Raw genomic sequence first — 25,583 nt, 5'->3', positions numbered from 1 at the left:
ACACCATCCCCATCCCCAATGTCCTAGCAGAACTTACACCATTCTCATCCCCAATGTCCTAGCAGAACTTACACCATCCCCATCCCCAATGTCCTAGCAGAACTTACACCATCCCCATCCCCAATGTCCTAGCAGAACTTACACCATCCCCATCCCCAATGTCCTAGCAGACCTGACACCATCCCCATCCCCAATGTCCTAGCAGAACATACACCATCCCCATCCCCAAAGTCCTAGCAGAACGTACACCATCCCCATCCACAGTGTCCTAGCATAACTTATACTATCCCCATCCCCAATGTCCTAGCAGAACTTACACCATCCCCATCCCTATCCCCAATGTCCTAGCAGAACTTACACCATCCCCATCCCCAATGTCCTAGCAGAACTTACACCATCCCCATCCCTATCCACAATGTTCTAGCAGAACTTACACCATCCCCATCTCTATCCACAATGTTCTAGCAGAACTTACACCATCCCCATCTCTATCCACAATGTCCTAGCAGAACTTACACCATCCCCATCCACAATGTTCTAGCAGAACTTACACCATCCCCATCTCTATCCACAATGTCCTAGCAGAACTTACACCATCCCCATCCCCAATGTCCTAGCATAACTTACACCATCCCCATCCCCAATGTCCTAGCAGAACTTACACCATCCCCATCCCTATCCCCAATGTCCTAGCAGAACTTACACCATCCCCATCCCTATCCACAATGTCCTAGCAGAACTTACACCATCCCCATCCCCAATGTCCTAGCAGAACTTACACCATCCCCATCCCCAATGTCCTAGCAGAACTGACACCATCCCCATCCCCAATGTCCTAGCAGAACTTACACCATCCCCATCCCTATCCATAATTATCTAGCAGAACTTACACCATCCCCATCTCTATCCACAATGTCCTAGCAGAACTTACACCATCCCCATCCCTACCCACAATGTCCTAGCAGAACTTACACCATCCCAATCTCTATCAACAATGTCCAAGCAGAACTTACACCATCCCCATCTCTATCAACAATGTCCTAGCAGAACTTACACCATCCCCATCCCTATCCACAATGTCCTAATAGAACTTACACCATCCCTATCGACAATGTCCTAGCAGAACTTACACCATCCCTATCCACAATGTCCTAGCAGAACTTACACCATCCCCATCCCCAATGTCCTAGCAGAACTTACACCATCCCCATCCCTATCCACAATGTTCCAGCAGAACTTACACCATCCCCATCTCTATCCACAATGTTCTAGCAGAGCTTACACCATCCCCATCCCTATCCACAATGTTCTAGCAGAACTTACACCATCCCCATCTCTATCAACAATGTCCTAGCAGAACTTACACCATCCCCATCTCTATCCACAATGTCCTAGCAGAACTTACACCATCCCCATCCCTATCCACAATGTTCTAGCAGAACTTACACCATCCCCATCTCTATCCACAATGTTCTAGCAGAACTTACACCATCCCCATCTCTATCCACAATGTCCTAGCAGAACTTACACCATCCCCATTCCTATCCACAATGTCCTAGCAGAACTTACACCATCCCCATCTCTATCAACAATGTCCTAGCAGAACTGACACCATCCCCATCTCTATCCACAATGTCCTAGCAGAACTTACACCATCCCCATCCCGATCCACAATGTCCTAGCAGAACTTACACCATCCCATCCCCATACACAATGTCCTAGCAGAACTTACACCATCCCCATCCCTATCCACAATGTCCTAGCAGAACTTACACCATCCCCATCCCCAATGTCCTAGCAGAACTTACACCATCCCCATCCCTATCCACAATGTCCTAGCAGAACGTACACCATCCCCATAAACAGTGTCCTAGCATAACTTACACCATCCCCATCCCCAATGTCCTAGCAGAACTTACACCATCCCCATCCCCAATGTCCTAGCAGAACTTACACCATCCCCATCCCCAATGTCCTAGCAGAACATACACAATCCCCATCCCTATCCACAATGTCCTAGCAGAACTTACATCATCCCCATCCCTATCCACAATGTCCTTAATAGAACTTACACCATCCCCATCCCCAATGTCCTAGCAGAACTTACACCATCCCCATCCCTAATGTCCTAGCAGAACTTACACCATCCCCATCCCTATCCACAATGTCCTAGCAGAACATACACCATCCCCATCCACAGTGTCCTAGCATAACTTACACCATCCCCATCCCCAATGTCCTAGCAGAACTTACACCATCCCCATCTCTATCCACAATGTCCTAGCAGAACTTACACCATTCCCATCCCCATCCACAATGTCCTAGCAGAATTTACACCATCCCCATCTCTATCCACAATGTCCTAGCAGAACTTACACCATCCCCATCTCTATCCCCAATGTCCTAATAGAACTTACACCATCCCTATCCACAATGTCCTAGCAGAACTTACACCATCCCTATCCACAATGTCCTAGCAGAACTTACACCATCCCCATCTCTATCAAAAATGTCCTAGCAGAACTTACACCATCCCCATCTCTATCAACAATGTCCTAGCAGAACTTACACCATCCCCATCCCTATCCACAATGTCCTAATAGAACTTACACCATCCCTATCCACAATGTCCTAGCAGAACTTACACCATCCCTATCCACAATGTCCTAGCAGAACTTACACCATCCCCATCTCTATCAAAAATGTCCTAGCAGAACTTACACCATCCCCATCTCTATCCACAATGTCCTAGCAGAACTGACACCATCCCCATCTCTATCCCCAATGTAATAGCAGAACTTACACCATCCCCATCCCTATCCACAATGTTCTAGCAGAACTTACACCATCCCCATCTCTATCAACAATGTCCTAGCAGAACTTACACCATCCCCATCCCCAATGTCCTAGCAGAACTTACACCATCCCCATCCCTATCCACAATGTTCTAGCAGAACTTACACCATCCCCATCCCTATCCACAATGTTCTAGCAGAACTTACACCATCCCCATCTCTATCAACAATGTCCTAGCAGAACTTACACCATCCCCATCTCTATCCACAATGTCCTAGCAGAACTTACACCATCCCCATCCCTATCCACAATGTTCTAGCAGAACTTACACCATCCCCATCTCTATCCACAATGTTCTAGCAGAACTTACACCATCCCCATCTCTTTCCACAATGTCCTAGTAGAACTTACACCATCCCCATCCCTATCCACAATGTCCTAGCAGAACTTACACCATCCCCATCCCTATCCACAATGTCCTAGTAGAACTTACACCATCCCCATCCCTATCCACAATGTCCTAGTAGAACTTACACCATCCCCATCCCTATCCACAATGTCCTAGTAGAACTTACACCATCCCCATCCCTATCCACAATGTCCTAGTAGAACTTACACCATCCCCATCCCTATCCACAATGTCCTAGTAGAACTTACACCATCCCCATCCCTATCCACAATGTCCTAGTAGAACTTACACCATCCCCATCTCTATCAACAATGTCCTAGCAGAACTTACACCATCCCCATCTCTATCCACAATGTCCTAGCAGAACTTACACCATCCCCATCCCTATCAACAATGTCCTAGCAGAACTTACACCATCCCCATCCCTATCCACAATGTTCTAGCAGAACTTACACCATCCCCATCTCTATCCCTATCCACAATGTCCTAGCAGAACTTACACCATCCCCATCCCCATCCCTATCCACAATGTCCTAGCAGAACTTACACAATCCCCATCCCCAATGTCCAATTTCCTAGCAGAACGTACACCATCCCCATCCCCAATGTCCTAGCAGAACTGACACCATCCCCATCCCCAATGTTCCAGCAGAACTTACACCATCCCCATCCCTATCCACAATGTCCTAGCAGAACTGACACCATCCCCATCCCCAATGTCCTAGCAGAACTTACACCATCCCCATCCCTATCCACAATGTCCTAGCAGAACTTACACCATCCCCATCCCCAATGTCCTAGCAGAACTTACACCATCCCTATCCACAATGTCCTAGCAGAACTTACACCATCCCCATCCCCATCCCCAATGTCCTAGCAGAACTTACACCATCCCCATCTCTATCCACAATGTCCTAGCAGAACTTACACCATCCCCATCCCTATCCACAATGTTCTAGCAGAACTTACACCATCCCCATCTCTATCCACAATGTTCTAGCAGAACTTACACCATCCCCATCTCTTTCCACAATGTCCTAGCAGAACTTACACCATCCCCATCCCTATCCACAATGTCCTAGCAGAACTTACACCATCCCTATCTCTATCAACAATGTCCTAGCAGAACTTACACCATCCCCATCTCTATCCACAATGTCCTAGCAGAACTTACACCATCCCCATCCCTATCAACAATGTCCTAGCAGAACTTACACCATCCCCATCCCTATCCACAATGTTCTAGCAGAACTTACACCATCCCCATCTCTATCCCTATCCACAATGTCCTAGCAGAACTTACACCATCCCCATCCCCATCCCTATCCACAATGTCCTAGCAGAACTTACACAATCCCCATCCCCAATGTCCAATTTCCTAGCAGAACGTACACCATCCCCATCCCCAATGTCCTAGCAGAACTGACACCATCCCCATCCCCAATGTTCCAGCAGAACTTACACCATCCCCATCCCTATCCACAATGTCCTAGCAGAACTGACACCATCCCCATCCCCAATGTCCTAGCAGAACTTACACCATCCCCATCCCTATCCACAATGTCCTAGCAGAACTTACACCATCCCCATCCCCAATGTCCTAGCAGAACTTACACCATCCCTATCCACAATGTCCTAGCAGAACTTACACCATCCCCATCCCCATCCCCAATGTCCTAGCAGAACTTACACCATCCCCATCTCTATCCACAATGTCCTAGCAGAACTTACACCATCCCCATCCCCATCCACAATGTCCTAGCAGAACTTACACCATCCCCATCTCTATCCACAATGTCCTAGCAGAACTTACACAATCCCCATCCCCATCCACAATGTCCTAGCAGAACTTACACCATCGCCATCTCCATCCACAATGTCCTAGCAGAACTTACACCATCCCCATCCCCATCCCCAATGTCCTAGCAGAACGTACACCATCCCCATCCCCATCCACAATGTCCTAGCAGAACTTACACCATCCCCATCTCTATCAACAATGTCCTAGCAGAACTTACACCATCCCCATCCCTATCAACAATGTCCAAGCAGAACTGACACCATCCCCATCTCTGTCAACAATGTCCTAGCAGAACCAAAACCTACTTGTGGCCAGTTTCCACATCATCTTCCGACGTCCTCAGACATGGATGGACGTCAAACACTGACTTGTATCATGGGTGACCTGGGTGGCAATAACAACTATGTCAAACTCACAAGAACTGCTCATTGATTTCTGGTGGAAGGCAGCGGACAGCACACTCTCTTTTAATGCCAACACCCAGAACATCAATAAAAAATACCAACAGCGACTACTACACCTGTCATATAAGAGTGTGTTGACTTTCTGTGTCCTGGCCTGGTATGCTGGACTTTCAGTGGCTAATATGGGTATCCTCAGGAGGACTGTAAACCTGGGGTCCAAGCTCTGTGGATTGCAGTGCAGGGGGCTTCAGGGCCTCTATGATAGACAAGGACAAGCACATCATAAAGGACCCTACACACAATCTTACCCAATGTTCTGAGCTGCTGGCCTCCGGAAGGAGATTAGGGGTCCCACTGTTCAGCAAGAATAGGAACAGGGCAAGTTTCATTCCATCAGCCATCAGGCAGCTGAACAGTGGGACATAGACAGATGTAGGATGCTGAACAGTGGATCATAGGACAGATGTAGGATGCTGAACAGTGGGACATAGGAAAGATGTAGGATGCTGAACAGTGGGACATAGGAAAGATGTAGGATGCTGAACAGTGGGACATAGGACAGATGTAGGATGCTGAACAGTGGGACGTAGGAAAGATGTAGGATGCTGAACAGTGGGGCATAGGACAGATGTAGGATGCTGAACAGTGGGACGTAGGAAAGATGTAGGATGCTGAACAGTGAGACATAGGACAGATGTAGGATGCTGAACAGTGGGACATAGGACAGATGTAGGATGCTGAACAGTGGGACATAGGACAGATGTAGGATGCTGAACAGTGGGACATAGGACAGATGTAGGATGCTGAACAGTGGGACATAGGACAGATGTAGGATGCTGAACAGTGGGACATAGGACAGATGTAGGATGCTGAACAGTGGGACATAGACAGATGTAGGATGCTGAACAGTGGGACATAAGTTTGAGTTTGAGTTTATTTTATTTTTACAGGGACAGTGCACATTAATCAACGTTTCAGTAAAAGTGCCGGTTTTAGCCAGCCGGCTAATTTTCAACCGCAGTCCCTGGGCAGGTTATTAAAAACAATTACAATATAGACAATAGCAACATAGAACAAGACATAGCATACAGACATAGCAACATAGGACAAGCAAGACGTAGCATACAGGCAGAGCAACATAGAACAAAAAGCAGCAAGACAAAATTCATAAAAGCAACAAAGTGTTTCCACACCTCACAAGTTACAGACAACAGACATGGAAAGCGGCAACACACAGCTAGGGACCATGTTCACAAATCTGATTGACCTTTAGCCATGTCTTCAAGCATTTTGTGAAAGTGTGATATGTGGTGCAGTTATGTGTGTCTGATGGCAGTGTATTCCAGACATGGGAAGCTCTCACAGAAAAAGCGGATTTACTAAAGGTGCTTTTCCTTAGGGGAACTACACAGTCACCTCTCATGGCAGACCTTGTGGATCTGCTGCCATATGTTTGGGTTTTATGTTTAACAAAAATACTGAGTGGAGGGGGAGCCAAGCCATTTAGAATCTTGAATACAAGACATGCATCAGTGTACTGCACAAGATTTTCCCAACTCAGGAGCTCATGCTTTCTGAGGATGTGACAGTGATGATGGCTATTGGGCTTCCTATCAAGCACTTTGAGAGCCTGTTTGTAGACAGACTGAATAGGTTTTAATGTTGTACAGCAAGCTTGGGCCCAACTAGTCAAGCAGCATGTTAAGTGGGGGAGTATCATAGATTTGAAGTACAGTTTTGCTACCTCTGTAGTCAAACAATGTCGTATAAATCGGAAATTAGCTAGGTTGAATTTGGTTATTTGAATTACCTTTTTCACATGCTTTTTAAAAGAGAGGTTGGAATCAAGTATGATGCCAAGGTACTTAAAATCAGATACCACCTGGAGCTTCTCCCCTGACACATAGACATCTGGCTCAGTAGTATCTGTTGCCCTCTTTGTGAAGAACATGCAAACAGTTTTTTTCACATTGAGATGCAAACACGAGTCACTGAGCCACTTTGTAACCTGGACCATTACAGTAGTGAGTTCTTGTGCAGCTTGTTGTTTGCTCTTTGCATGCACATATATCACTGTATCATCTGCATACATTTGAACTTCAGACCCAGTACAGACAGAAGGCAGATCATTAATGTACAGGCTGAACAGGAGGGGCCCCAGTATTGACCCTTGGGGCACACCCACATCATAGCTAAGAGTGGGCGACAGCTCATTGCTCACTCTGACACACTGAGTTCTGCCTTCAAGGTATGATTTCATCCATCTCAAGGCATCGGGGGAAAAGTTGAATTTGGACAATTTTGTGATGAGAATCTCATGGTTAACAGTATCAAAAGCCTTCCTTAGGTCCAGAAACACAGCCCCAACAACGCCCCCTTTGTCCATCTTGGACTTCACATTTTCCAGAAGAAAGCAGTTAGCCGTTTCTGTGGAGTGTTTCGCTCTGAAGCCAAACTGCATGGAATGTAATGTGAAGGGGCTGTTGTTGAGGTGGGCAATCAGTTGTTCTGCTACACACTTTTCAACAACCTTTGACACCACAGGTAGTATACTAATGGGCCTGTAGTTACTCACGTCAGCAGGGTCGCCTGATTTAAAGATGGCCGTTATTATGGCCGACTTCCATACCCTTGGAAACACCCCGAGACCAATAGATGTGTTGGTGACCTTAGTAATGGGGCCAATGAGTGACTCTTTGTAGTTTTTAAGAAAGGTAGAGTCCATCCCAAACACATCTTTGGCTTTAGAGTTCTTTAGTGAGCTAATCACCTTGTCCACCTTTGACTCAGAAACCTCCCTTATGATGAAGACAGGTTGAGCATCATTTACTAGGACTGAGCCCAAGAAACCAGTGGAGGGGTTCTGTGTCAGTACCCTGACAGAGTCAATAAAGTAGGAATTGAAGGCTATTGCTATTTCGACTGCATCCTGTGTTAGATTGTTATTCACCATGATTTCTAGTCTTTTTGTAGTGTTACTATGGTCTTTCCCTGTTAACTTTTTTAGATTCTCCCAGATCAGTTTAGAATTTCCCTTTGCTTCACCAATTATGTTAATAAAAAAGTTTGCCTTGGCCTGTCTGATTTCTTTCTTCACCTTATTTCTCAACATGGTAAACCTACGTCTGTCATGCTCTAATTTGGATCTTAGGGCTATTTTTAGATAACAATCTCGTTCTTTCATCAATTTCCAGATTTCTCCATTTAGCCAAGGAAGAGTGCTCTTTTGGCCAGGTTTGGATTTGATTTTCTTTAGGAAACCATTTAATGTAGTCTGGATTGTGGATAGAAAAACTTGACTATCAGCTTCCACGTCTGCATAGGACAAGAGATCATTCCAGTTAATTCCCTTAATTGCGTTTTCAAAATAGCTTAATTCACTCTTAGGTATTCTTAGTTGATCAGGCTTTCTAACTGTAGAGAGGTTAAACCTGCTCTTAGACAGCTTTCTGGCTATAAGTGTCAGATTATGATCAGATAGCCCAGTAACCATATTGAATGATTTAGTCACTCTCTCTGGTTTATTACTGAACACCAAATCAATCTGTGTTTTAGAGCAATAAGTCACCCTGGTTGGCCCTTTAACTAGCTGTGTAAGGTCAAAGGTATTAGTGATCCGTTTGAGGGTTTTCCTACAACACTTGTCTTCATAATTAATGTTAAAATCTCCCATTAAGATGACCTCTTTCCCAAAATCACATTCCCTAAGCATGTTATTAAACTGATCAAAAAACACACTTTTGGTGGAAGGTGGCCTATACAAGACAGATGTAGGATGCTGAACAGTGGGACGTAGGACAGATGTAGGATGCTGAACAGTGGGACGTAGGAAAGATGTAGGATGCTGAACAGTGGGACATAGGACAGATGTGGGATGCTGAACAGTGGGACATAGGACAGATGTAGGATGCTGAACAGTGGACATAGGACAGATGTAGGATGCTGAACAGTGGGACATAGGACAGATGTAGGATGCTGAACAGTGGGACATAGGACAGATGTAGGATGCTGAACAGTGGGACATAGGACAGATGTAGGATGCTGAACAGTGGGACGTAGGAAAGATGTAGGATGCTGAACAGTGGGACATAGGACAGATGTAGGATGCTGAACAGTGGGACGTAGGACAGATGTAGGATGCTGAACAGTGGGACATAGGACAGATGTAGGATGCTGAACAGTGGGACATAGACAGATGTAGGATGCTGAACAGTGGAACATGGGATGCTGAACAGTGGGACATAGGACAGATGTAGGATGCTGAACAGTGGACATAGGACAGATGTAGGATGCTGAACAGTGGGACATAGGACAGATGTAGGATGCTGAACAGTGGGACATAGGACAGATGTAGGATGCTGAACAGTGGGACATAGGACAGATGTAGGATGCTGAACAGTGGGACGTAGGAAAGATGTAGGATGCTGAACAGTGGGACATAGGACAGATGTAGGATGCTGAACAGTGGGACGTAGGACAGATGTAGGATGCTGAACAGTGGGACATAGGACAGATGTAGGATGCTGAACAGTGGGACATAGACAGATGTAGGATGCTGAACAGTGGAACATAGGACAGATGTAGGATGCTGAACAGTGGGACGTAGGAAAGATGTAGGATGCTGAACAGTGGGACATAGGACAGATGTAGGATGCTGAACAGTGGGACATAGACAGATGTAGGATGCTGAACAGTGGGACATAGGAAAGATGTAGGATGCTGAACAGTGGGACATAGGACAGATGTAGGATGCTGAACAGTGGGACATAGGACAGATGTAGGATGCTGAACAGTGGGACATAGGACAGATGTAGGATGCTGAACAGTGGGACATAGGACAGATGTAGGATGCTGAACAGTGGGACATAGGACAGATGTAGGATGCTGAACAGTGGGACATAGACAGATGTAGGATGCTGAACAGTGGAACATAGGACAGATGTGGGATGCTGAACAGTGGGACGTAGGAAAGATGTAGGATGCTGAACAGTGGGACATAGGACAGATGTAGGATGCTGAACAGTGGGACATAGACAGATGTAGGATGCTGAACAGTGGGACATAGGAAAGATGTAGGATGCTGAACAGTGGGACATAGGACAGATGTAGGATGCTGAACAGTGGGACATAGGACAGATGTAGGATGCTGAACAGTGGGACATAGGACAGATGTAGGATGCTGAACAGTGGGACATAGGACAGATGTGGGATGCTGAACAGTGGGACATAGGACAGATGTAGGATGCTGAACAGTGGGACATAGGACAGATGTAGGATGCTGAACAGTGGGACATAGGACAGATGTAGGCACAATACATGGTCGGATAGTAGGCTGCGGAGACTTTGAATATGTGAAAATGTCAATATGTGACTTGTGTTTTTTCCAGTGTTTCTGTACTGCATGTAATATATTGTGTTGTATTTGTGTATTTGTATGCTGACGTCATGAAATGAATGTAACTGGACAATGAAGTATATCGTATCATATACATTATACAGTAGGCTACAGTACATGGTATAATATACAGCAAGATAATCTCAGTATATGTACTACTTAAATAACTGAGGTATTATTCACTTTTACTCATTAGGTTGACCGACTACACCCTATTTCATAATCACACAGCATTGACATCCGGGGCTTGACGCACTCACCCACGCACGCACGCACGCACACGCACACACACACACACAAAGCCTATAATCAAACACTCACCTGAGTACCATTTGAGGAAGGCCTGATAAGGTAGCAGAGGGAGTGGCAGGCAGTCTACACCCTTCACTGCATTCCTACAGTACCGTTGCCCTGTCAGAGCAGTCCAGACTTTACAGGGGATCACATACAGGAGTATCAGATACAGGAGGATCGCATACAGGAAGAGGAGAGGAAGAGAAGAAGACAGAAGCCTGAAGAGACTGACAGAGAGTGTCAGAGAGAGGTGTGACAAGTAGAGAAATAATCGTTTTTGAGTCAAGTCAGTGAGAGGAGGCAGGGAGAGCTCAGAGAGAGAGCTGTCCAAAGAAGTGGAAGAGAGATTAACAGGGAAAAAAACTTGGTGAGAAAACAGAAAACAGCCATCTACAATCAGTTTGAGTAGGTTAAAAGGTACAACTGCCGTACAGTACTGTACTCGACAGCCGGATCTGACCAGAACTAGCATCGCCATGGTGACCCTGGACACGCGGACCCTGACGGTGCCCGTGGGCATCGTGAGAATGCTGGAGGTGGTCCTCACCTGTATCTCCTTCAGCCTGGTGGCCTCGGTGGGTCACTACGACTCATCCTACTGGGCCTGGTGCATGTTCACCTGGGTCTTCTGTTGCTTCGTCACCCTCCTCATCCTCATCATGGAGTTCACCACCCTCCATGCCCGGGTGCCCATCTCCTGGGACGACTTCACCACCGCCTTTGCCATGCTGTCCACGCTCATGGTGGGTAACGTCCACGGCGTCTTTTGTCTGTGGGTTAGACTATAAGGGGTAGAATCCAGATAACATACCTAAATATTAGTGTCAATGTGTGACAGTTACATTTGAGACAATATAAGCATTCAAAACTAGAGTAGAGATGGATGTGTGTAGTTTACTTTTGTGTAATTGTAAATCACTCAAAAGGCGATTTTTGGGAAATTACACATCAATCTTCCCTGCCATAGACTAGACTTCTGTTCGAGGAGGTGTACTTGTACATCACACTGCCTCATGCTTCAGAAACAGGAGTTAGGGTCTAGCACCTATTGGCCGTTCTGAATGAGATAAGGCTACTTACTTTTTTACATATATATATTATGCGCTTATATAGAGTGAGGATCAGCACTGGACCTTGAACAGCCAGGTGTTGTTATCATACGGTACATGAACAAAGTGGTTAAATGAAACATGAAATATTTTAGTACCACTTAGAGTTGTTGGTCGATCCAATAATGGCAGCAATCGCTAGTCGTGTACGTACATTTACTCTCACACTAATTGTGAATGAACTTAAACTGAGACATAGACGCCAGCAGATACTGATGTGGTAATAGTCATTTCTAATTGCTAGTTCCACTGAACTAGAACGAGTTATTGATCAAAGTGATGATCTCATCTTCAGTATGTCACAACAGCAAGGCAACTAATCAATAATTTTCTCTAGTGTAGTCCATATATCACCTCTCTAGTTAGATCAGTGAGGAAATTTGATACATGCAATAAAAGGAAAGGCTTTAACCATTAAGGAGTGCGTTGGAATTCCTGTAGCTTTGCCAACATTTTGGAATGATTTATTGAGTGGGAGCTACATTGGTAGTAGATGAAGTGGAAGTATCAGGTGACACCCATAGCACTTTCACAACTTTAATGAGTCAATTAAGTCCACTGACATTCCATGTTATTGTCTTCAAACTCTGATGCTGTTTATCCTATTCCATTGCTGTTATTCATCCATCATCATTATCTATTGTCTTGGGCTTTAACAGGTGCTGGCTGCCTCCATCATCTACCCCACCTTCTTCACCTGTGCCTCATGCGGGAAGGAGATCGCCGCCACCGTCACTTCCTGTCTGGCCTTCATCTTGTACGCCACGGAGGTGGGCCTGACCCGGGCCAAACCCGGCGAGATCAGCGGGTTCCTCTCCACCGTCCCGGGCCTCCTCAAGGTCCTCGAGGCCTTCGTGGCCTGCATCATCTTCATCTCTCTGGACCATGGCCGCTACTCGCTGTTTCCAGGGCTCCAGTGGTGCGTGGCGGTCTATTCGCTATGTTTCATCTTCGCCCTCATCATCATCCTCTTTACTATCTGCCGCCTGCTGTCGCTCTTCCCGTTCTCATTCGACAAGGTGCTGACGGGCTACAACGTGCTGGCCGTGCTGATGTACATGACGTGCGTGGTGATATGGCCTCTCTATAGCTTCCAGAACATCCACAGCAGACCAAGCTGGTGTGGCCGCAGCTGCTACTGGGATAACCAGGTCGTAGTGGCGTTCATGACCTGTTTCAACCTTGTGGTTTACATTGTGGACACGGTCTACTCTTTCAGGCTGGTGTTCTTCGTCACCCCGGCTTAGGACAAAGGTCAAAGGTCACCCACCTTACCCAACCTGAGAACTGGCCCTGAAACACAGTGCCGGATCTTAAACAATAGACTGGTAGAATGTCTCTGTATGGTGGATAATAACCGTTTTACTTGGCAAGATTACATTTTTCATTATCATTCACATAATGCTTCTTCATGGATAAAATGGGGTTATAATACTGCTAGCAATTCACAAACCATGAGGTGGATAAGAATGTTCTGAATGCTTGGATCCGTACATAGATTCAATGTATATTTTGTCTTCCAGTCCTTAAAATACACAAGAAACTATGCAGTGCGCCTTATGCAGTCCACATGGGCTGTAATCAAAGTGAATAGAGAGATCAAAGAGCTGTTCTTGATATGTTCATTTTATTCTCTTATTCTGTTCTCCATTTCATCTCTGTCTCTCTGGCCTTGATTCAATCAGTTCCTTGTTAACCCGTGATAACCCACAACTGCATAGCAGATCATTGTTTTTACTGATTTGACAGCTCCAACGATGTTACACCTTTGTCATGGCCCAAATAGAAACACATCTGCTATGCAGTTGTCGGTTATCACGGGTTAACGAGGAACTGATTGAATCTAGGCCTCTCTCTCTCTCTGTCTCTCTGTCTCTCTGTCTCTCTGTCTCTCTGTCTCTCTGTCTCTCTGTCTCTCTGTCTCTCTGTCTCTGTCTCTGTCTCTGTCTCTCTGTCTCTGTCTCTGTCTCTGTCTCTGTCTCTGTCTCTGTCTCTCTCTGTCTCTCTCTCTCTCTCTCTCTCTCTCTCTCTCTCTCTCTCTCTCTCTCTCTCTCTCTCTCTCTCTCTCCCTCTCCCTCTCCCTCTCCCTCTCCCTCCCTCACTCTCCTTGTGCGTCTACTGTACCTAATCTAATCCTGACATAGATGCAGTCCAGACAGATATGACAGAATTCAGCTCAAACATGAATCTGAATAAGTAAAACATAACTATTGACATTTAGCTGACGTGACTAAATTGTTTTAATAATGTTATTTAACAATAAAATAAAGAAAACATTTGCTTAAAAGTCCTTAAGAGTCATATTTTTTGGCCTCACTGCATTCATTAGTGTATGTATTTACTGTAACACCTATTCTGTTTCTTTAACACTGGGAAAGCTAGGGTGTGTCTGCTATGAGAGACCCATTGGATCAAATGGCGTGGAATGTCGAGGTCCAGCTCTCGGCTTTGCTTTCATGTCTCTTTCTGTGTTTGCTGCGACGGGGAAGTGCGACGGGGAAGCCGACAGCGAGATAAGTCTCAACCACACTCCGCTCCGTCCCACCTGGATGACATCACTCTCTTACACAGGCAGCATCTGAATCCCTCACGGACCGTGGCTTACCACAGATTCGATTTGATAGGGAACATATTGGGCCATTCTGAGGCTGCTAAACTAATTATAATTTCTAAAAAGACAGCAGAATAATTGTGGTTGGTGATCTGTTTATGGTAATGATGTCAAGGTCTCTCATGTCCACACTTTGTTTTGTGATACATATGGCAGGGGTTATTCCTTTCTTCATGAGAGAAATTAAGTTAAGTGACGAATGAAGAATCATTGTTCCAAAACAGAAGGCAGCAGAATGATGGAGGTTCCTGATCTGATTATGGTAATGAGGTCAAGGTCTTTTATGTCCACATCTTTTCTTCTGTCTCGCAACCTTTGACAGGGATTATTGATTTGTTCAAAAGAGAAATGAAGTTATGTTGCTGCTGTCTCCTTGGCACAGATCAAGAGGGAGGTAAACGTGAAAAATGGATGAGGCAAAGAGAGAGAGAGGGAGAAGTGTGAGTGGGAGAGAAAGAGGGAGAAATAGAGAGAGAAGAGGGAGAGTGAGAGAGATATAAAGAGAAGGAGAAGTATATAGAGAGAGGAGAAGGAAAAAGAATATGAGGGTATATAACAGTAGAGAGGGAGTTAGGCACTGACAATATTTAAAGGGATCATTGTCCTTCAGCTGAGACAGCTGCTACTGTTGACAAAACCATGCTATCTCCATAGACAAACATTGGCAGTAGAGTCAATCAATCAAAACAATTGTACACAATTGAACTCATTTCTCATTATTGTGTTAAACTGCCCTAGTAGTATTAGCTTTATCAACCAGAACACTATTCCATGTCCATTTTCAGTGGAAACAGAATAGTTCTAATACAAATCCTTTGCCTACCACTCCTCCCCCTTCCTTCCATCTCTTTCTCTCCCTTTCTCAAGAACATGGATGAGGATATTAGTCAATAGCTATCAAGTGTCAAAAAAGAGCTTAAGTCAAGTTAGGAACATTGAACTGAACAAACGTGAGGTTACTTTACAAGCATGGGTTTCCCTGGTTGGGGATGTGCACTTGGACCAGAGCTGGGTTGAAATAGTATCTGAAATCTTTCAAATACTGTAGCTTTGCTTGATTGAGCTTACCTGCTTGATTGAGCTCACAATGGATCCAATAGAATAGTCCCAAAGGTGCAAACCCCAACCATCTGGCTTTCCAAGCAGACTCAATCAAATGCTCAAAGTATTTTAACGATTTCAAATCTTACTTGAACCAAGGTCTGATATGGTCCCACTCCCAGGAATTGGGTCAGTATTGAAGTTTACCTTTGACAGAGACCAGAGTCCATCATGTGTGGCGTGGGCGAGCCAGATAAGACTGAGTCTGGGTTGTAAAACATGCAAGAGAGGGCAGGATACACCATAGAAATAGAATGAACAGAACGGGCTTGGAACCTCTTGATGCAATTATTTTCAAGGTAATTATTTCCAAGAATGTTCATTTATTTAACTAGGCAAGTCAGTTAAGAACAAATTCTTATTTGTAATGACAGCCTAGGAACAGTGGGCTAACTGCCTTGTTCAGGGGCAGAACGACAAATTGAAGACCTTGTCACATCGGGGATTTGATCTAGCAACCTTGTGGTTGCTGGCCCAACGCTCTAACCACTAGGCTACCTGCCGCCCCAAATGATGTGGCTCGTGCAATGGAATATTTTTTTTATGTCAGTTGATTTCACAAATCACAGATTGGTGCACTTCCTGATTTGACTTCTTGCTTTGCTTCTATGGGCTAGTTTGAAAAAATACAGGTTAAGACAACATAACAATTCCATGCTGGGTGTTGGACTGATTCTATAGGATTAGCATTGAAAACATGACCAGCGGTCGGGAAATCATGTTATAAAGTGGCTGTAGATAACTTTGAAAACGTTTGAATGAATAAAATGACAGTAAAACAGTTAATCTATTTGTTTGCTGAGTAATAGTCTGAAATTCACCTCCGTTGTGTTTATTTTCCACTTTGATGGTGAACTTTCTGTACTGCTACTATTCTCTCTCAATCATTTTCATTCAGGCGCTGGTGCAATGATTTTGTTTATTTTAGAATGCTTTTGCATTTAATTATTAAGCTATCTTAACCTCTGTTATCTTCAACCTAGCCTATGGGTACACTCGCAATGGCCGCAATCATTGACATGAATGAGGAGGCCCGTTCTATTCACTCTATTTCTATGGGCTACACACCATCATAAACACAGGAGGAGTTTGGCTGGACACAGGCATGCTCTGGTCTCTACAGCATGGGGAAGGAGACTTGGATAAGGCAGGAACGAGCGAAGGTCTTACCTCCCTTGGAATTGTAGTGCTTTACTGGAAGGTCCTTAGTGAAAAGAAAAAGTCGTCAGGGGAATGCACAGAGAGACAAAGATGGTAGGAGAGAGAGGACGAGTGGAGATGTCAAGGTAACGCAGTGGAGAAAAGAGAGTGACACAGCAGAAAATGACTGGGTGAGCTTCCATGAAGAGGAGAATATAAGACTTTAAGAGGCAGCAGTAATTGAACACAATTAATTGAATCAGTGATTCTTTCAAATGTGAAATATGTGCATTTGGTAAAAGCGAGCAGAGAGAGACAGAAAGTAGAACATTAGCCAGAAGAAAAGAAACTAGAAACTTTAGCCAAACAAAAAGTCAAGGAACCCTTGGTGAGTGGACAGTCACTCAGAGTCCCTAGATAGATCCTTCAACAGTATCTCATCATGGTGAACCTGGACCTGAGGTCTCTCACCCTGCCGGTGGGCATCATCCGTATGTTGGAGGTGGTCCTCACCTGTATCTCCTTCAGTCTGGTGGCCTCTGCAGGCCATGTGCTCTCCACACACTGGGACTGGTGCATGTTCACCTGGTGCTTCTGCTGCTTCTTCTCGCTCTTCATCTTCATCATGGAGTTCACCCGCTTCAGCGCCAAGGTGGGGGATGTTTACTGTCTGGATTTGATGGAATAGATTGGTGGGAGGGGAATTTGTGGCTCACGTGTATCGTAGCTTATGTGTATCTGTCTTATATATTTCTAATGTCTATTTCTATTGTAAAGCAGTAGTATATGTAGTTGCACGTTTTTCAGGAAAACATATTTTTCAGGAAAACTCTTGGCCCTAGACATAACCTTTCCTCACATCTCCCCTCCTCATCATCTCAAGGTGCCCATCTCCTGGGATGACTTCACCACAGCCTTCGCCATGCTGGCCGCACTAATGTGTTTCACCTCCTCCATCATCTACCCCACCTTCTTCACCTGCCCCACCTGCTATCGGCAGATTGCCGCCACCGTCATCTCCCTACTCTGTTTCGGAATGTACGTCGGCGAGGTGGTGTTGGCACGTCTCCGGCCCGGTGGTGAGATCAGTGGCTTCCTGTCCACTGTCCCGGGCCTCCTCAAGATCCTCGAGACTCTGGTGGCCTGTATTATCTTCACGTCGCTGGATCCAGCAAGGTTTTCATTTAATCCGGGACTGCAGTGGTGCGTGGCGGTTTATTCCCTCTGCTTCATCTTCGCACTTGTCATCATCTTCCTCACCGTTGGTCAGCTGCTGTCGCTCTTCCCCTTCTCGTTTGACAAACTGCTCACGGTCTATAATGTTCTGGCCACTATGATGTACATGACTGCCATGGTCATCTGGCCGCTGTATGGTTTCGAGAACAACCCCCGGCCCGTTCCGTGTTCCCACTGTCCCTGGGACGATCTGGTTGTGGTGACGTTCATGACCGTGATCAACCTGGTGATCTATATTTTGGATACGATCTACTCGATAAAGGTGGTCTTCTTCACATGGGATGAGGAATAGGCCAGATTCTCAGGAACCTTCACTCCAACTTTTCCAGAACCGGTCAATGACTGGTCAAACTCCAGCACGTTGGTAATCTTGATTCTCCACATATGGTTGAAAAGATTCATTACTTTCTAGAGAATGAAGAGTTTATTTTCAAATCAATGACTGAGAGGAAGAAGAACATTTGCAGAATATTGGCAGAACATTTGCGGATGTCTTTTGCCTCAGACATGTGGAAGATATTTAGTTATTCCTATGACACTGTAAATTAACTCTTATTGCAGATGAGGATTCTACAGGCAAGGACACACTGTTTATCACTTGCAGCTATTAAAGTGTACAGTAGGAAGCTGAGTTAATGATTGATCGTATTGATTTCATACAAATTAAAATGACGGAACTTTGGATCCTGATGCAAATACAATATGAATGTCTAATCTGGCATCATGGTATGTGTAACCTTTCCGTTGGGCCAAAGGCACTAGCAGCAATATAGATTCTGCCAATTGTAATATTAATGTTGATCACTTCTTTCTCAGTTGTTAGATATGTTCTCTTGTTGTACTGCTAGTTGGCTCACTAAGTGCCAGATAGTTGATTAGCTGCTGAAGTGCTATGTGGACTGCACACTAAAAACAAATGCTTCTACAGTATATAGTGCCAAATAAGAGTTATTTGGCTCATAACGATAGTGTATCTTATTTTGGTACTATATAGAACTCTTTTTTGAAGGTGCTATAAAGAACCATGCTCATAAGGTTATAAATGGAACTATTATGGTGCAATAAAGAAACCTTTCCTAAGGTTCTAAAAATAACTTTAAAAAAAGTTCTACATAGTACCAAAAAGGATTACGCTATCATTACAACCCTTTTTGGTGCTATAAAGAGCCCTTTTTAATGGTTATTTATAGAACCTTTATGGTGAATGGTTATATTAAATTAAGAACCTTTCTCAATCTCAAAGGTTCTACCTAGAACCCTTTGAAGAACCAGAGAGAGATATTTATTCTTGTTAACCATATACTGTTAAAATTCCATAGGTGTTGTTGAATCAGGTGTGGCAGCTCTGGAACAGCTGGGGGTCCCTGAGGAGAGAATTGAGAACCGCTGGTTTAGTTATTTTTAAAAGACTGGAGTTGGAAGGGGAATCAACTCAGTAACTGATCTTTCGTTATGATGTTGACCTTTTCTTAGAAGCCCATAGAATAGGGAGAGGTAATCAGAGAAAGTTTGTGCCAGGATAGGAGACATTTACATTTAAGTCATTTAGCAGACGCTCTTATCCAGAGCGACTTACAAATTGGTGCGTTCACCTTATGACATCCAGTGGAAACAGCCACTTTACAATAGTGCATCTAAATCTTTTAAGGGGGGGGGGGGGTCAGAAGGATTACTTTATCCTATCCTAGGTATTCCTTAAAGAGGTGGGGTTTCAGGTGTCTCCGGAAGGTGGTGATTGACTCCGCTGTCCTGGCGTCGTGAGGGAGTTTGTTCCACCATTGGGGTGCCAGAGCAGCGAACAGTTTTGACTGGGCTGAGCGGGAACTGTACTTCCTCAGTGGTAGGGAGGCGAGCAAGCCAGAGGTGGATGAACGCAGTGCCCTTGTTTGGGTGTAGGGCCTGATCAGAGCCTGAAGGTACTGAGGTGCCGTTCCCCTCACAGCTCCGTAGGCAAGCACCTTCTCCATTGAAGTGTACCATCTTTCAGATGCAGACATAGGGTGCATTCAAAATGTCCAGTAGTGCACTATATAGGGAGTAGGGTGCCATTTCGGAGGCATCCATAGACACTTCATTCTGTCAGCTTTTGAATGGGCTTGACGATTATATCCTCAAATTCATGAAAACACAGTCATGTAAGACATATAAAAACTGATATTCGTGTTTGTGGATTAATTTACTTCTGTCAGATGCCTTTCACTCTACGGGATCGGTTTCCCACCCTCGGGACGGTTGAGCTAACGTGCGCTAATGTGATTGGCATGACGTTGTAAGTAACAAGAACATTTCCCAGGATATAGACGTATCAAATATGGTCTGAAAGCTTAAAATATTGTTAATCTAGCTGCACTGTCCAATTTACAGTAGCTATTACAGTGAAATAAAACCATGCTATTGTTTGAGGAGAGTGCACAGTTATGTACTTGAAAATGTATCAATAAACCAGTTAGGCACATTTGGGCAGACTTGATACAACATATTGAACAGTAATGCAATGGTTCATTGGATCAGTCTAAAACTTTGCAGATACACTGCTGCCGTCTAGTGCGTCTGGACTCCTCAGTGATATGATGGCCTTTCTATTGCATTTCAAAGTTGAAGGGACAAAACAAAATAGAAAACGCATGTTTTTCTTTGCATGATCTTTTACCAGATCTAATGTATTATATTCTCATAAATGAAATTCACATTTCCACAAACTTCAAAGTTTTGTTTTTCCAATATGCATGTCCTTGCTTCGGGTCCTGAGCTACAGGCAGTTAGATTTGGGCAAAAAGTGAAAACAATTTGCCTGTTGAAGACCATTCAAAAAGCCTACAAAATACTTGCATAGCGTATAGCAGTGATTGACAACCAAAATCTACGGCAACATGCTAAGAATAGAGATGTGTGAATGATTAATGACACACATTAAACTTTGTTCCCTCTCAGCTCACTGTGTGATTGAACCAGAGAGAGCTGGACAAGGACTGTGCAACTGAAACAAATGTTCAGATATACAGTGGGGAGAACAAGTATTTGATACACTGCCGATTTTGCAGGTTTTCCTACTTACAAAGCATGTAGAGGTCTGTAATTTTTATCATAGGTACACTTCAACTGTGAGAGACGGAATCTAAAACAAAAATCCAGAAAATCACATTGTATGATTTTTAAATAATTAATTTGCATTTTATTGCATGACATAAGTATTTGATCACCTACCAACCAGTAAGAATTCCGGCTCTCACAGACCTGTTAGTTTTTCTTTAAGAAGCCCTCCTGTTCTCCACTCATTACCTGTATTAACTGCACCTGTTTGAACTCGTTACCTGTATAAAAGACACCTGTCCACACACTCAATCAAACAGACTCCAACCTCTCCACAATGGCCAAGACCAGAGAGCTGTGTAAGGACATCAGGGATAAATTGTAGACCTGTACAAGGCTGGGATGGGCTACAGGACAATAGCCAAGCAGCTTGGTGAGAAGGCAACAACTGTTGGCACAATTATTAGAAAATGGAAGAAGTTCAAGATGACGGTCAATCACCCTCGGTCTGGGGCTCCATGCAAGATCTCACCTCGTGGGGCATCAATGATCATGAGGAATGTGAGGGATCAGCCCAGAACTACACGGCAGGACCTGGTCAATGACCTGAAGAGAGCTGGGACCACAGTCTCAAAGAAAACCATTAGTAACACACTACGCCGTCATGGATTAAAATCCTGCAGCGCACGCAAGGTCCCCCTGCTCAAGCCAGCGCATGTCCAGGCCCGTCTGAAGTTTGCCAATGACCATCTGGATGATCCAGAGGAGGAATGGGAGAAGGTCATGTGGTCTGATGAGACAAAAATAGAGCTTTTTGCTCTAAACTCCACTCGCCGTGTTTGGAGGAATAGAAGGATGAGTACAACCCCAAGAACACCATCCCAACCGTGAAGCATGGAGGTGGAAACATCATTCTTTGGGGATGCTTTTCTGCAAAGGGGACAGGACGACTGCACCGTATTGAAGGGAGGATGGATGGGGCCATGTATCGCGAGATCTTGACCAACAACCTCCTTCCCTCAGTAAGAGCATTGAAGATGGGTCGTGGCTGGGTCTTCCAGCATGACAACGACCCGAAACACACAGCCAGGGCAACTAAGGAGTGGCTCCGTAAGAAGCATCTCAAGGTCCTGGAGTGGCCTAGCCAGTCTCCAGACCTGAACCCAATAGAAAATCTTTGGAGGGAGCCGAAAGTCCGTATTGCCCAGCGACAGCCCCGAAACCTGAAGGATCTGGAGAAGGTCTGTATGGAGGAGTGGGCCAAAATCCCTGCTGCAGTGTGTGCAAACCTGGTCAAGAACTACAGGAAACGTATGATCTCTGTAATTGCAAACTAAGGTTTCTGTACCAAATATTCAGTTCTGCTTTTCTGATGTATCAAATACTTATGTCATGCAATAAAATGCAAATTAATTAATTAAAAATCATACAATGTGATTTTCTGGATTTTTGTTTTAGATTCCTTCTCTCACAGTTGAAGTGTACGTATGATAACAATTACAGACCTCTACATGCTTTGTAAGTAGGAAAACCTGCAAAATTGTCAGTGTATCAAATACTTGTTCTCCCCACTGTATATATACAGTTGAAGTAGGAAGTTTACATACACTTAGGTTGGAGTCATTAAAATTTGTTTTTCAACCACTCCACAAATTTCTTGTTAACAAACTATAGTTATGGCAAGTCGGTTAGGACATCTACTTTGTGCATGACACAAGTAATTATTCCAACAATTGTTAACATAGATTACTGTATCACTGTATTATAATTCCAGTGCGTCAGAAGTTTACATACACTAAGTTGACTGTGCCTTTAAACAACTTGAAAAATTCCAGAAAATTATGTCATGCTTTAGAAGATTCTGATAGGCTAATTGACATTATTTGAGTCAATTGGAGGTGTACCTTTGGATGTATTTCAAGGCCTACCTTTAAACTCAGTGCCTCTTTGCTTGACATCATGGGAAAATCAAATGAAATTAGCCAAGACCTCAGAATTCTTTTTTATAGACCTCCACAAGTCTGGTTCATCCTTGGGAGCAATTTCCAAACGCCTGAAGGAACCACGTTCATCTGTACAAATAATAGTACGCAAGAATAAACACTATGGGACCACGCAGCCGTCATACCGCTCAGGAAGGAAAGGCATTCTGTCTCCTAGAGATGCACGTATTTTGGTGCGAAAAGTGCAAATCAATTCCAGAACAACAGCAAAGGACCTTGTGATGATGCTGGAGGACACAGGTACAAAAGTATCTATATCCACAGTAAAACGAGTCCTATATCGACATAACCTGAAAGGCCGCTCAGCAAGGAAGAAGTCACTGCTCCAAAACCGCCAAAGAAAAGCCAGACTACGGTTTCCAGCTGCACATGGGGAAAACGATTTTACTTTTTGGAGAAATAAACCTGTGTTCTGATGAAACAAAAATAGAACTGTTTAGCAATAATGTCCATCGTTATGTTTGGAGGAAAAAGGGGAGGCTTGCAGGCCGAAGAACACCATCCCAACCGTGAAGCACGGGGGTGTTAGCATCATGTTGTGGGGCTGCAGGAGGGACTGGTGTACTTCACACAATAGATAGCTTCATGAGGAAGGAAAATGATGTGGATATATTGAAGCAACATCTCAAGACATCAGTCAGGAAGTTAAAGCTTGGGTCTTTTAAATGGACAATGACCCCAAGCATACTTCCAAAGTTGTGGCAAAATGGCTTAAGGACAACAATATCAAGGTATTGGAGTGGCCATCACAAAGCCCTGACCTCAATCCCATAGAACATTTGTGGGCAGAACTGAAAAAGCGTGTGCGAGCAAGGAGGCCTACAAGCCTGACTCAGTTACACCAGCTCTGTCAGGAGGAATGGGCCAAAATTCACCCAACTTATTGTGGGAAGCTTGTGGAAGGCTACCTAAAATGACTGACCCAAGTTAAACAATTTAAAGGCAATGCTACTAAATACTAATTGAGTGTATGTAAACTTCTGACCCACTTGGAATGTGATGAAAGAAATAAAAGCTTAAATAAATGGTTCTCTCTACTATTATTCTGACATTTCACATTCCTTAAAATAAAGTGGTGATCCTAACTAACCTAAGACTGTAATTTTTAATACAATTAAATGTCAGGAATTGTGAAAAACTGAGTTTAAATGTATTTGGCTAAGTTGTATGTAAACTTCCGACTTCAACTGTAGATTGTGCAAAACGTATCATTAAGAAAAGGGAATCGTGTCAGTTCTTGTCATTGTCTATCTGCAACAGTCCTACTGGTTCACGTCATTCGTTACACCCCCTGGTGTGATCATGTTAATCATTAATGTTAATCAACCCAAAGGTTGTGTTGATGTGGGTTGCTAGGCTGTGTTGCCATTTGTAGTTTATGACTCAATAACAATAGACCTACTGATCAACGTAACCAACATGAAAATAGCAGAAGTGATACTGTATTTTGTTCAATAAAAAGAAGTGACAGATTTCACAGTTGTAACTTCTGTTTGCTGAAGCGTGAGCTAAATAGTGGCTCAATCACATGACTGAGAATAAAAAAATCCTCTCATCAGACTCTCATTGTACTTCTGAAAAGTTTCATTAAGTTAACAAATTTGGTGTAGAAATCAGTCTGGAGCGAAGATAGATTTTGAATATATGAATACTTATCTGCCATTAGAGAGAAAGGGGCTTGTCCTTGCAGCATTGTCTATTGTCAAATAAAAAAATATTTGTCATATGCACAGGATTCAGTGAAATGTACACAGTACAATGAAGTGCTTGCAAGCGCTCCTGTCAACTATTGTTGTTCTTCTGAATCGACAGACTGCGTTTTTTTCTGTTGTTGCTGTGTTTGAGCCGCTACAGTTAGTTTACATGCAACATTTTGGGGAAGTGAGGTTTTGTGGTTTGTGCATAATGTGACTGATCGGACTTTGAATTTTCTACCTTGGATAATTTCTATAGAAGGCTACTCCGAATGAGAAAGTGCAGGTAATAGTCCTAGGAAGTAAAAAGTTAGCAAAACTATGAGGTACTTAAGTTGGGACTGAAGACTTACGATTTATCGATGCACTTAATTTCTCATAACTATGGACACACTTTCAAGGTGCATACTTGGACTTCAGATGTGCAAAAAAAAGTGAAAGTATTTCAAAGAAAATGTTGACAATATCTTGCTGGAAAAAGTAATTTTTTACAAATCAATTTCTTTAGAAATGCGATCAATTTCACAATACCTGGCAGTCAAACAACTGGGCCTGCAGCC

The 25,583-nt window shown here is 44.0% G+C and overlaps 2 protein-coding genes across 2 annotated transcripts; both read left to right on the top strand.

Annotated features, from left to right (window-relative positions):
* Positions 1 to 11,178: 11,178 nt before the first annotated feature.
* On the top strand, positions 11,179 to 14,489 carry LOC139572385 (myeloid-associated differentiation marker-like). Its single transcript, XM_071395135.1, has 2 exons — positions 11,179 to 11,842; positions 12,868 to 14,489. Exons 1-2 carry the CDS (start codon positions 11,576 to 11,578, stop codon positions 13,453 to 13,455), a joined length of 855 nt encoding a protein of 284 aa, XP_071251236.1. The 5' UTR covers positions 11,179 to 11,575; the 3' UTR covers positions 13,456 to 14,489.
* A 2,505-nt stretch (positions 14,490 to 16,994) lies between these two features.
* Positions 16,995 to 20,696, top strand: LOC139572380 (myeloid-associated differentiation marker homolog). The gene is made up of 2 exons (XM_071395121.1): positions 16,995 to 17,712; positions 17,944 to 20,696. The coding sequence occupies exons 1-2, from the start codon at positions 17,503 to 17,505 to the stop codon at positions 18,586 to 18,588; spliced, it is 855 nt and encodes a 284-aa protein (XP_071251222.1). The 5' UTR covers positions 16,995 to 17,502; the 3' UTR covers positions 18,589 to 20,696.
* The last annotated feature ends 4,887 nt before the right edge of the window (positions 20,697 to 25,583 follow it).

The sequence above is a fragment of the Salvelinus alpinus genome, chromosome 1 (assembly GCF_045679555.1).
Source record: "Salvelinus alpinus chromosome 1, SLU_Salpinus.1, whole genome shotgun sequence".
Lineage (NCBI taxonomy): Eukaryota > Metazoa > Chordata > Actinopteri > Salmoniformes > Salmonidae > Salvelinus > Salvelinus alpinus.
The sequence above is the reverse complement of the archived record's forward strand: the minus strand, read 5'-3'. Positions and strand labels throughout refer to the sequence as shown.